This window comes from Pyrgilauda ruficollis, unplaced genomic scaffold (assembly GCF_017590135.1).
Source record: "Pyrgilauda ruficollis isolate IOZ18807 unplaced genomic scaffold, ASM1759013v1 scaffold39, whole genome shotgun sequence".
NCBI classification, from domain to species: Eukaryota; Metazoa; Chordata; class Aves; order Passeriformes; family Passeridae; genus Pyrgilauda; species Pyrgilauda ruficollis.
The window spans coordinates 5,706,781-5,719,569 of record NW_024525378.1 but is presented as its reverse complement, the minus strand read 5'-3'; the positions used below and the strand labels follow the sequence as shown (position 1 = coordinate 5,719,569).

The 12,789-nt window shown below is 52.1% G+C and overlaps 1 protein-coding gene across 2 annotated transcripts in view; it reads left to right on the top strand.

The window, feature by feature from the left end:
- KAZN (kazrin, periplakin interacting protein) overlaps window positions 1–12,789 on the top strand; it is an 86,114-nt gene that overhangs the window by 65,414 nt on the left and 7,911 nt on the right. The window contains exons 1-2 of one of the 2 annotated variants that reach the window (XM_041476716.1): window positions 1,795–1,911; window positions 7,866–8,057. In XM_041476716.1, the coding sequence (XP_041332650.1) occupies window positions 7,922–8,057 (136 nt within the window). In that variant the 5' untranslated portion in view covers window positions 1,795–1,911; window positions 7,866–7,921. Of the gene's footprint in view, window positions 1–1,794; window positions 1,912–7,865; window positions 8,058–12,789 lie in introns of those variants that run through there. The other variant, XM_041476715.1, reaches the window with a different exon arrangement.

Sequence of the window (12,789 nt, the reverse complement as noted above, 5' to 3'; positions counted from 1 at the left end):
AGCGGGCACGGACGCGCTCCGACTTGATCGCGGGCAGCGGGGTTGTGCAAGCAGCTTGGTGCGATGGGAGGTGACGCACAGCTTCCCTGGGCTTCCCGGAGCTGAGCTGGGGATGGCAGGGGCCATGGGGCATGGGCCATGGGGCAGTGCCAGCTTGGTGCACGCACTGGCTTTGCTCAATAAGAACTAGCGCTTGTTGCACAACAAAACCACCTCCATTCCCCTTCCCGAGCCGCTGGTGAGGAAGCAGCAGGGAAGGGAAGGGGCAATGCACGCCAGTGCACTGGGAGGGCAGGAGGGTCATGGGTGGGTGACAACCTGGTAGCACACTGGGAGGGCAGGAGGGTCACGGCTGGGTGACAACCTGGTTTATTGACCTGGGTGTACAAGGTGGCCATGGGTGCATTCCTTCCTAGCCAGGACAGCTCACTCCTGCCGCAGCTGTATTGTCACCCACTTCCCGAAAACGTCAAAGCCTATGGACACGGGGTGTGCCTCAGTTTCCCCATGCCTGAGATACTGCTGCTGTAGGGTGGGGGAGCTGGCTTCACAGTGTATTCGCAGTGTGGCAGAGGCTCAGTGCTGTTTTAAAGTGGAATGTGGTGGGGTTTTTGTCTTGGACTGTGTTTTATGAGCTTTGTGCAAGCGCTGCCTTCCTGGGCAGAGCAAGAGGTGTGTGTGTGTGCAGTGTGCTGGGGCTGCCTCCAGAGCATCCAACAGCTGGCCAGGCAGGGCTCGTCTGGTGAGATTATTAACAGTGTGGAGACAGGCAAAAATTCATAAACCCAAAGGGCTTCTGCCCAGTTCTTCATCGCTTTGGCAGGTGAAAAAATTTATAAAGCAGGTCTGCTGTGGGGGCCTGGGAAACAGGCAGCCCAGGCAGCAGGGTGAGGGCAGGTAACAGTGCACCGTGTACCACAGGGAACAAAAATATTTGTATTAGGTAAAATTTCCTCACTGAAGTAGTGGTCAAACACTGGAACCGGCTCCTCAGGGGAAGTGATGGAGCTGTCATCCCTAGAAGTGTTCGAAAAACAAGCAGATGTGACACTGTGCCATATGGTTTAGTGGCCATGGTGCTATTTGGTTGAGTTGGACTTGGATCTTGGAAGAATTTTGCAACCGTAATGAATCTTTGGAAAAGCTATACCAGCATGCTGGGTTTCAGAGTTTGGTTGTTCTGGTGTATTTTTATGTGGCTTTTACCACAGAAAGGCAGGTGGTCTCTGCGTTCTCAACGGGTTTTGCTTTGTCTCTGCTCACGCCATCCCGCATAAAATAAGTAACAACTGCATTGCGAGAAAAAACGCTGCACGTGTTCGCCTTGCGAGGTCATCCTCGCTGGCCCGAGCCCTGGGGCTGCCCGGGGCTGCCTCGCCACCCTCCTGCCTCAGTTTCCCCCCGTGCCGCCGGCCGAGTATCGCGATCAGCGGTGGCGACAGAGCCTTCGGGACATGGCTCCGGCCGCTCGGTGGGTGGCAGCGGCGGGAGCGATGGATGATTCCAGCCGGGAATCATTTCCGCCGCCGGCCGGCCGCGGGTTCCTGCGCGGCCCCGGGGCTCCGGCACACTTGTGGGGCCCCCGTCCCGCGCAGCTCGGGCCGTGCGGGGCCGAGCCACTCCTCCGAGCCGTGACATCAAGCGACCGGCAAGGGGTCAAATTCCCGGCGCAGGTAGCGCTGGCCGCACTTCCGCGCGGTACCGGGGAGGAGCCGCCCACCGGGGACCCCCCCGCGCCCCCGGGCCCGCCGTGCCCCGCCATGAAGTCGGAGCAGGAGGAGAGCCCGGCGGGGACGTGCCGCTGCCGGCAGGGCTCCGCTCCGCGCCCGGCCCATTGTGCGGCTGGCCGGGCACGGCGAGGGGCGGCCGCGAGCGATGCTGCGGGCAGGGCGCTGTGCTCAGCACACGCAGGTAAGGGGGTCCCCGGAGGCTCCCCGGGAGCGGTGGCAGCCCGGCGTGCACGGCTTCCCCTCGCTCGCTTTGTGCTTGGAGCTCGCTTCCTCCTGGCAGAAACGAAACAACGCCGGGGCCGCGGGGAGGGTGGCGGTGGTGGCCGGGCTGTCCCCACGGCCGGGCCGGCGAGGGGGGCTCTGGGGGGGCCGGGCCGGGGCTCCGGTGCCCCCGCAGTCCATCCCGGCTCCCGGAGGGGTTGGAGGAGCCGGGGGCTCTCGGAGGGCTCGCAGCCGGCTCCGGGGGCTGCCGCGGGGTCGGAGCCCAGCAGCCAGTGGCTTTCTGCAGGGTGTGCTTCTGGCAGCCTGCACAGCCCCCCGGGCCGCTCTGCTCGCCCTCCGCCGGCGCGCACGGGGGTTCAGATCGGGTTTTATTTACTTAGATCCCCTGTGAGACACCCAGAGGCTGGGACACTGCGTGGTGGAAATAATCCGTGGTTTTGGCGTGGGGAATGCCAGGACATGGGGGTGACTTGGCAAGCACGTCCTGCCCCAGCTGGGTGATGGGGCAAGGGTCAGTGTGTGTGGCTGGGGGTCCTGTCCCAGAGCTGTGACCGTGTGGGCACGCCGAGGCCACGCTGGTGTCTAACTCAATAAATGATCAGAACTGGTGTTTGCAAGGATTTGCTCTCACTGGGTGAAAGCTTTACCTTGAAATTCTTACGGATTTTCCGTGGCCAGGTATGACAGCTCACTCGTAGCATTGCAGCAACGGCACAGGGTGGAAATAAAAGCTTATTTAAAAGTAAGATATAGGTATGCAAACCCAGAATTCATTTTATTAATCCAAGAGGCTCTGCTGATACCCACCTGGGAGGGAGCAATGGGTGGTTGACAGCTCCTCTGAGGTCATGGAGTGCCTTGGTGCTGCAGGGACTCTGTCCTGAGGGATGTGCACAGCAGGGCTGGGCTGAAGTGCTGATTTACAAATGTCAGGCCCTCGTGCTTATCCCCTTGAGGAGATGATGCTGTGGGGTGGAGAGGGGGCTCGTTTTGTGCCAGTGTGAGTCCATCGTGGTGTTCAGGTGCCAAAGGGAGAGGTTGGATGTATTGGCTTTGCCCCAGCAAGTCCTGGGCAGTGGCGGTAGCTTGGTTCTCTTACAAATGGTTTGGGTTGGAGGAACCTTAAAGGCCATCTCATCCCACCCCCTGCCATGGGCAGGGATACCTTCCAGTATCCCAGGGTGCTCCAAGCCCTGTCCAGCCTGGCATCAAGCACTTCTGGGGATGAGGCAGCCACAGTTTCTCTGGGCAACCTGAGCCAGGGCCTCCCCACCCTCACCGGGAAGAATTTCTTCCCAATTTCCCATCTGAGTGTGCCCTCTGTCAGTGGGAAGTCATCCCCCTTGGCCTGTCTCTTCAAGACCCTTGTCAGAAGTCCTTCTCCAGCTTTCTGCACCTTTGCAAGAGGGAGGTCCCAAGCTGAGAAGCTACTTAAAAATCAGAGGGGGTGAGATGCTCTTTAAAATACAAACTCAGCTCATCCCTGAGTCTTTAATCTTTTTTTTTTTTCCTAATAAGGTTCTTTATGACCCTTGCATTTCTCATCCTAGGACAGAGGTGTGTGTACATATATATTTATCCTGCTGATGTTCTGGATAGAAACACACCTTTGACTTGTGCCCAGCAAAGCAAAAACCATCTCACCATCAAACTCACAAAAGCGGCACAAAATGCAGCTTTCACCTGAGATACTGATTCACCCACACGAGCCTCACCGTTTGTTCTGCATCCATTTTTAATATGTCCCCTCCAAAGGCAGAAATGCGTGTACAGCAATCGTGTCAGCTGAGTTACATGGCAAAAAAAGGCTTTTAAATGGATGTCTTTAAAGTGATGCCTGTTCCAAGGACAGTAAAAGGCTTTGCTGGTGCATGGAGGGTTGGTCTGCTGCCCAGAGGAGTCCAAGATGGGATTTGCAGGAGCAGGAGTGGAAACTTCAGCCCCAAATGCTGTCTGGAGATGTTCACCACAATTTTTTTAAAAAAATTTCATTGGCATTGTCTGTTAACACCCATCAGTGGTTGAAGTATAAAGGATGCAGAATCCAGCAGTGCCATGGAAGCTTAATGTGATCAACTAAAATATAATTAACAGCCAATTATTTCAGTGGGAATGGTAGTTTTCAACAATTGGTCTGCGAAATGTTTAAATTGCTTTCATTTCATCTCTGCCCACTTGCAGCAGGTTTGGAAGGTCTTGGAATGAGTGATGGGGTTTGTTCATGCAAGGCAATATCTCCTTCTCCTCTGGGTAGTCAGGAATTACAGAAAGCACCCAATTCCCCTCCCCCCCCCCCCCCCCCCCCAAAAAAAAAAAAAAGGTTAAAAAGAGGAGGGAAAAATTAAAAGGGACAAAAATATTGGGGGAAAAGTACTGTGGAAGCTTTTCACATTGATGTTGTTCCATTTAGGAGACGATTCCTAATGGCAGATTTAACTTTACACCCTGATATTGTGATGCTTCCAAGGGTGAACTGCAAAAAAAAAAAAAAGCCTTTAAAAATATTCTCTTGTCCTGATTGCTTTTGCATCATGCTGAGGGGTGTGTGGAGTCCCTTGTGAGGGGCACTGAGCCCTGCTCCCTGCTAGAGAGGGGTGATGCTCACTGCAAACTCCTTTGCAGCTTCGAGTACAGGCACAGGTAGAGGCACAGCTCCATCCAGCTGACAGGAATCACATGGAAAGCCTCCCTCAGCCATCTGGATGTGGAAGAAACAGGGGCTGAGATGAGGTTCCTGAATAATTGACCCCATTTTCCCAGCTATTGGAACTTTCCTGTAATGGTCTCTGAGAGCTGCCTGCAAACGGCACCTTTCGGGTCATTCTTTTAGGTACTTAAACCTGGCAGAGCAGCAGGGGTTTTCTCCCCCCTGTTTTAAAATGAAGCTAAAATTTCCCTTTCAAGCTGAGTCTCTTAGTGCAAATTGTGCCAATAACATGGGATTTCTCCATAGGACCCTTGTGAGCAGGAGAGTTTGGATGGAAGCTTGGAGAAGAGTGATGGAGAGCAGATGCTCTGTGCTGGGGGGGAAGTGCTTTGAGGGGGAAAATTGGTGTGATTTTGGTGGGCAGAATTGTGGGAAGCATTGGAGTGATGGAAATCCTTTATACAAATGAGTGTCATTACAGGTTTGTGCCCAGAAAATTTGTGGCTGCCCCATCCCTGGAAGTTCCATGCCAGGCTGGACAGGGCTTGGAGCACCCTGGGATACTGGAAGGTGTCCTTGTCCATGGAAGGGGTGAAACAAGATGAGCTTTAAGCTCCCTTCCAACCCAAACCAGTTTGTGACTCCATGACATTGGCAGGAGCCCTGAGAGGGAGCTGGAAGGAGGGATTTTCCTATCAAATCCTGGCTGCATGGGTTGTACTTTCCAATTTTATATATATATATATATATATATATATTTAAACCGGATTTGGCTTTGCCATATATATCATAATGCATATGTAGCAAATACAACTATATATTGCAAAGCATAATCCTTTTTTCTACATATATAGTTTCTACATATATATATATATATATATATATATATGTCTATCTCAAATTATGTGTGTAAAACAGCAAGAATTTTGGATATATGGCTGATCAATAATTCAGGTTCTCTAGGATTTGGCTTGCAGCCAGCAGCGTGAGGAGCATGGTGCTGCATGTTTCTCTCCAGATTACATCTGTAGCTTCTCATAGATCTCAGATTTTAATCCTTCAGCAGTTTCTGCCTGCATCAGGAGCCGAGTGCTAAGTGGGGATGAAATTCCCTTGTTGCCTGTTTTGGAGAAGAGATGCTTTTCCATTTTTTCAGTGTTTCTAACCGTGAGCAGAGGGCATCAGTGCATTTTTGGAGAGCTGCACTGGGCAGGGTATTACAGCACCTTGGGCCATGCCCAAGGACCCCTCTGGAATTCTTTGCTGCAGAATTCCCCCCGGGCTCTCTGTCCTTCGTCTTGTTTTCCCTCTCCCTTTCCCAGATCACTTCCTGCTGTGTGGGGATTTTCTTGGTTCCCACCAAAATGCTGCAATTTGCAGGAATCCATCGGGATCAGTCAACCCTGTGCAAGCTGCCCTGCCTCCGTCCTCATCTGCTGGTTCATTTTTTTCCCAGGAATAGCCCTTGATGAAGTGGCATGTAAGGAAAGGTGAAAATGAGTTATCAGTGGGGGGAAAAAAGCAATTTGTTGCAGCCAGGGGTATTTTGTGGGGCTGCAGGGGGCTTTCTGTGGCTGGGGAAGGCACTTGGTGGGTCTTGCACACAAAATACTCCACCATGTGTGAGTCCTTCACATCCTCCCAGGGCTCCCAGAGGCTGCAGGGGACACGCTGTGTTTCTCCCATCCCTGGGGAAGATCCTGTTGGCCTTGGCCTCCCCCAGTTCTTGCTTTTTGCACGGAGCTCAAGAAAGCACTTCGGGCTGCACCAAACCCCCCAGCCCGGAGCTCGACTGTTCCTCATTAGTGACTTTATTGCTAAATAATTTACAGAATGGGGCCTTGCCAGTTTTCGTTCGGGAAGCATTTCAAGTATGTGCAGCAGATTTTCTGCCTTCCTGGCGCAGCTGGCGGGGGGAGCTGCCTCTCCCTGTCCTGCCGCCGGCGTCACCTCCCAGCCCGGACAGGAAACGGCCCCTGCACGTGCAGAGGGAGAACAAGGGGAGAAATGCCCCTGTTCCATGTCCACTTGGTGTCCTCCAGGCTCACTGCTACTCGGGGGCGCTGGGGAAAGGACACAAGTACAGTGGTTTGGAGAGGAAGTGTTTGGGTTTGATTTCTGTTTCGTTTTTTCTGGTAACTGTGACGTGTGTGCTGATGGGGGCATTTTCTGTCCCCGTGTCCGTGATGCCAACTCAAGAGGATGTGGATGTCCCAGCCCTGGAAGTGTTAAAGTCCAGCTTGGACTTAGAGCAGCCTGGTCTAGTGGAAAGTATCCCTGCCTATGGCAGGGGGACTGCAGGGTCTTTACGGTGTGGACTTAGAGCAGCCTGGTCTAGTGGAAAGTATCCCTGCCTATGGCAGGGGGACTGCAGGGTCTTTACAGTGCCTTCCAGTCCAAACCATTCCGTGATTCTATAATCCAGTGGGGACTGCAGGGTCTTTACGGTGCCTTCCAGTCCAAACCATTCTGTGATTCTATAATCCAGGCTGGGATGTGAAAGGCCTTCTCTCCACCTGCTTTTAAAGGGGAGGAAAAGCAATGTCAGACTCAGAGGGAGGATTGCACTGGCACCTGCACAGCCTGAAAGTGTTTTGCGGGATGAGGGTGGTGGGTGCAATGTGGAAATAGCAGAAAAGCACTTAATTACACTAAACAGTGGGTGCAGCTGTAGGAAATGAGGTGCTGGAGCTTTCCTCCAGTCCCTCATGTGGAGGGGATCCCAGCTGGGTTCTGCCAGGAAGCTCCTGCAGTGTAGCTGCTTGGAGGAGTGAGCAGTCACTGGGTGTAAATCTGCAAAATTCAGGATTTGAGGCTGTGGATGGAAGCATCATCTTCCCTTTTCCAGTCTCACAGTGTTTTGTTGAGTGTGCCCTGCGCATGTGGGTGGCTGGAGGCAGAGCTGAGATGTGTGGGAGCTCAGGAGACTCTGTTGGACCTCAGCCCTGTCAGCGAGTGGTTTGGATAGGAAAGTCCTTCCTGTTTTTTTCTTACTATTACTATTACATACTAACATCTATTTTTATTTGTTCAATGCTGAAGCCATCACCCAGTGGAGGCTCCCCACCTCCCTCCTAGTGCCTTCCCATCACTTCCATCCTCCTCCAGCCCCAGGTGGTGCAGGTTTGGGCTGTGCAGAGCAGTTTTGCCAGCAGGGAGGGGCTGCCCCAGCAGCGTTTCCCCGGGGTTTGGGTTTTTGCAGCAGGAGCTGGGGCTGTGCTGGAGCTCTCTCTCACTTCCTCACATTGTGTCCCTTCTTCCTCCAGCGCTGCTGCGGGAGGAGGTGGCCCAGCTGCAGGAGGAGGTCCACCTGCTCCGGCAAATGAAGGAAATGCTGACCAAGGACCTGGAGGAGACACACGGCAGCAAGTCCCCCGAGGTGCTGTCGGCCACCGAGCTGAAGGTGCAGCTGGCACAGAAGGAGCAGGAGCTGGCACGTGCCAAGGAGGCTCTGCAGGGTAAGGGCTGTGCCTCCCGCAGCTGCACGTCTCCCCTGCAGTATTTGCAGGGAAGGCCCTGATGAAGGGAGAAATGATGAGGAGGAGTCTATCTTATTAGAAGGCTAATTCATTACTTTGTTATATTATTCTGTACTATATTATATTACATTTAAACTGAATCTGCCCAGTACTCAATTGCACACCTTGCACAGAATTTCGTGACTGTCAGCTGACAGTCCTGACACACACACGGATTCAATGGGTCAGTGAATCAAAACACTCACACCAGAATTCAATTATTAATTCCCTTCAGGTAAAGAGTCTTTCACGATACATTCCACTTGTGAGCACAGGAGCAGTAAATGAGATAAGATTTTTTTTTTCTTTCTCTGAGGTTCAGAGAATCTAGAAATATTCTTGGGAAGAATTGTGCCTTTCTTTTCTCTGTGAAGAGAAACGTGGTGACACTCCCCACCACCCTCATTCTTGGGAAGAATTGTGCCTTGCTTTTCTCTGTGAAGAGAAATGTGGTGACACATTTTAACTTTTAACACTTTTCACTTGGGCTCTGCAGAGTGCATTCATCAGGTGCTCCTGCTGGGGGTTTGGTGTCCCTGGGACCCCCCTGCTCTCCTGCCCCAGCAAGGGGTGGTGTGGAGCTGGGAAGGACTGGGGTGAGGGCTGATTGCAGCACTGCAAAGGAATTCCTCCACAGCTGTAGAGTAGAGCCAAGGCAGCAGCTGAAATGCAGCTGGTGATGGGGTTTGGGTTGGATTTGAGCCCCTCAGACTTGCAGGAGGAAAGCTGTGAGTTTCCTGGTGACTGCAACTTTCCTTGTCCTGCATGGGGTTACCTCCAGGTGACATTCAGGGTCTCCTCCTTCCTTCATGGCTGCCTTTGGGGGTTTTTGTGGCAGCTGGGACTGTGCTCCCCCTTCCTTACCAGCACAGCAAGCCCCGGGACTGGGGTGTGTGGAGCAAAATAAAACATTGCAGCTTTTCTGCTCTAAACCCAAGCTGACAATAAATCCAGGCAGGATGGTTTGTTAGCTGGAGCCAGGGGATGATCCTGAGCAGGGAAGGCTCTCACTCGTCAAGCCCTGGCAGCGCCGTGGCTCTAAATATCATCTCAAATCCCCAGCATACCGAGTATAACTTGCACTTGTCAGCTCATATTTGAGGATTATGAGGAGAAGCTGTCAAAAGTTTTCAGGCTCAGAGGCTGAGCAGCACGTGGGGAGCTGTGGGGCCTCTGCATCTCCCCCTGTCCAGGATGCTGAGATGCTCCGAGGCGCAGGGAATTGGGCTGAGTCAGTATTTGGGGAAAGCACTTCAGGAAATTTTGTTATCACTCTCTGATGTACAAAAATATCCCTATAAATCAGCAACAGACAAAATACCTCCAAACTCCTGCCTCCCCCCACACCACCAGTGCAGCCTCAGGCAGCAGGAAATGCTTTGGGTTTATAGAACTGTAATTGGAGGAGAAAAACCTTAATTAGGGAATATTGGCTCCGTGTGGATGGGGCGAGGGGGAAGTGCTGATAAATGCAAAATGCAGAAAAGCAGAACCATTATAATGCTAGTTACAAAAAAAAAAATAAGAGTAAGAAGTCATCTCAGAAGCTGCAATGCTTCTGTATGTGCTTCTGTGGAGGATAGTACAGAGAAAAAGTGAGTTTGGCTTGAAAATTGTGAGTATTTAAAGCATATAATGTTGGGCTTTTATTGGGCCTTTATTTGCCAATATTCAAGCCTCTGAGCTTGGTTTTCCAGGATTTCTCTGCAGGTGTGAAGAATCTCAGAATCTCAGTTGACACTTGGATGGGCACACAGCAAGAAGCTTTTTTCAATTGATGCTCCTTCCCTGTCCTGCAATACTGAGAAGCTTTTGTGGTTTTGGGAAAGTTGTCCAGGCTGGATCTGGGCTGGAGGCTCTGGGCAGCAGAGCAGGCTTGGCAACAGTGACTGAGATGGATAACTTGAAAACGAGATCAGCAGCTGGAGGGGGAAAAAAATCTTTTTTCCTTTCTGTGAAAAATGGTCCAGGGAGAAACGTAGCCAAAAGTGGAGGAAAAACGGCGCCTGGTGGCTGGTTCTGCCAGGGGAGATGGATCTGCTGATGGACACACTGGGGAAGTCACGGCTCTGTAGTGAGGAACTGCAGGATAAGGCTGTGCCAGGAGCACAGGGAAACTTGGCCACACTGCCCTGTAGTTTAGGGATCTGTGTCAGCTGTGTCCTGCAGCCAGAGCACCTGCCAGGAGCAGCTCCTCCTCACAGCCTGCACTGCTGCATCCCCAGTCCCACATCCTCACCAAAGGCTGCCCCACACCCAGCAGCAGAGGCTGCAGCAGCCCACGATCCATGGTGGGTCCTGTGGAATGTCATTAGCAGATAAATTATATGGAAATCTGTCACTGTTGCTGGCTCTGAGCCTGGAAGTGCAGTGCAGCTGGTTCAGATGGATCTTGGCTCGCCGGGCTGTGCTGCAGAGGGAAGCAGAGAGGGTTTGCTGGTCAGGTTTGCTTTTGGGGGTTCCAGCAGTTTTTAAGAGCCTTTATTTTGCACAACCTCACAGGGTTTGGTTTGTGATGGTCTCCAAGGAGGGTGGTTTCATTGTCCCTCTTTGGAGGTGCATTTCAGCCCTTCTCAACAGCACTTGTCACAGGGACAAAGCTGGTAAGCCTTTGCTGCATCTTCCCTGTGCTGTGCTAACAAGTCCTTGCTGTGCAGGGTAGGGGCAGGGATCTGGCCCAGCACAGGGTGCTCTGCAAGAGCAACTCCACCAGTTTCTTTATTTCTGTCAGCATGTGCTTTGTGCATCATTATTCCACTTTTTTCCTGGGCTAATTCCATCTCTTGCACTTTTTTTATCCCATTAACATCCAATTAAAATCCCATCGTGCTACATCCTACCTCCCTCTCCACTTCTGCCACGGCTGGGACTCTGAATTGTGCTTCCAGCTTTAGTGCAGTTATTATTTCCCCCATCCTGGCTGGAAAGGTGTGGATGTGGTCTGGATTTCTGGTGTGGAAATCCCTGAGGGGAGAAGTTGCAGACAGCTTTATTACTGCTGGTCCTGCTGCGGGCAGGGACCGTGCCCAAGCGCCTGGGGGACTTGAGGAGCCTCTTGGCTGGGAGACATCCATGAGCATGTGGGCTAATGGCAGAAACCCCATTTCTGGGAAGGTTTATCCAATATGCTGGAGCTTGCCTGCGGGATTATCACACGGAGAGCAAACCTGGTTTCTGTTTCCTTTTTGATGCCAGCGTGGAAACCTCAGGCTGGCTTTCCCTGCTGCTTGGAAAGGCATCAACCAACTTCATGTCTGCTCCACAAATGGGTTGTAGCCTGGTTTTCTCCCTCCCTCACCTTCAGCTCAAAGCTGTGACTCCCCAGGAATAGTATTTGGGCTGGGGAAAGCCTCCTACAGAGATCCACAGCACCCTCAACTTGCTGCAACGAGAGGATGGGTAGCAAAAAAGTGGGTGGATGGATGTCCCAGTGGATGGATGACCCAGAAGATGAGGGTTGCATCAGGTGGATATCCCAGAAGGATGTGTGTCCCACTGGATGGATGTCCTGGCAGATGGAGGTCCAGCCATAGACCCAGCCAAGGAAGCCATCTTCATTATAAGGACATGGATCTCTACAGAAAACCTGTTGTTCTCCTTTGAAGACCCACCTGAAGTTTTCAGAAGTCATTGATCACTTTGTTGACTGTTGGGTTGGGTTTAGAAAGCCCTTGGCTGTTACCAGGTAAACTCCCTCACGGAGAATTGCCTCACCTGACTTTTTCCTGAAATTTGACCTTGGGCTCTAATTTCCTGCCTGCTCCATACCTCCACACCCCCAGGAGTGAGTGCTGGCTCTGCCTGACACCATGGAACGTTGATGTTTTCAGTATCAAGATCTTCCTGCTGGTGACAGCTGCCCCAGGGACCACACGTGGCTCTAATTGCAAAGCAAGGAGCAGCACTGCCATCCTGATTTTATGGGTTAGTCATGGTGACAATATTGGATTTCATGGCTGCGAGGAAGAAACAGGAGAAATTAAGTAAATGTTAATGGGACAGGATGGGTTTGCACATTCCTGTTGCACAGGGCATCTCTGGGTTCCAGCTGTGCTCCCCGAGGATGCCCTTCCCTGCATTAGAGAATAAGTGTGTGATTCAGTAAGTGAGAAAGTCAGCTTGATTCTGTCCCTGGCATGAAAATCCACACTGTGTAAGGTGAGAGAAGGACTTGGAAGTGGATGGGAGTCACGGGAAGCTGCTCTTTGGAGTTCAAGGGTGTGCTGCATCTTCTGCCAGTGCTCTGGTGTGTGTCTGGGCACTGCTGCCTCATCCCAGGAGTGTGAAACTGGGCAGAGATGCTGCTTCCATGGTTCAAGCAGCAGTTTTTCATCTAATATCACATTATCAAGGTAGTCACACTAATTGTTACTCATATGTCCTCCAAGGGAACCTCAGCTGGATGGTGGGGCTTCCACCTGATAGGGCCAGGGGTTGGACGTCAGTGATCCTTGTGGGTCCCTTCCACATCAGGATGTTCTGTAATTGATATCCCCTTAATCTGACACTATTAATCTCAAAGAGGGAAGGCAGTATTTTAAGCAGGGGGAGATGCCTGGGTTTAGGATACAGGAGCTAACTCCCAGCTGGAAGCTGTTGAATGGTGAGATCCGACTGGGGCCACGGGGTGGTGACACTTCCAGTGGTGGCATTGCTGGGTGGTTCCAGCCCT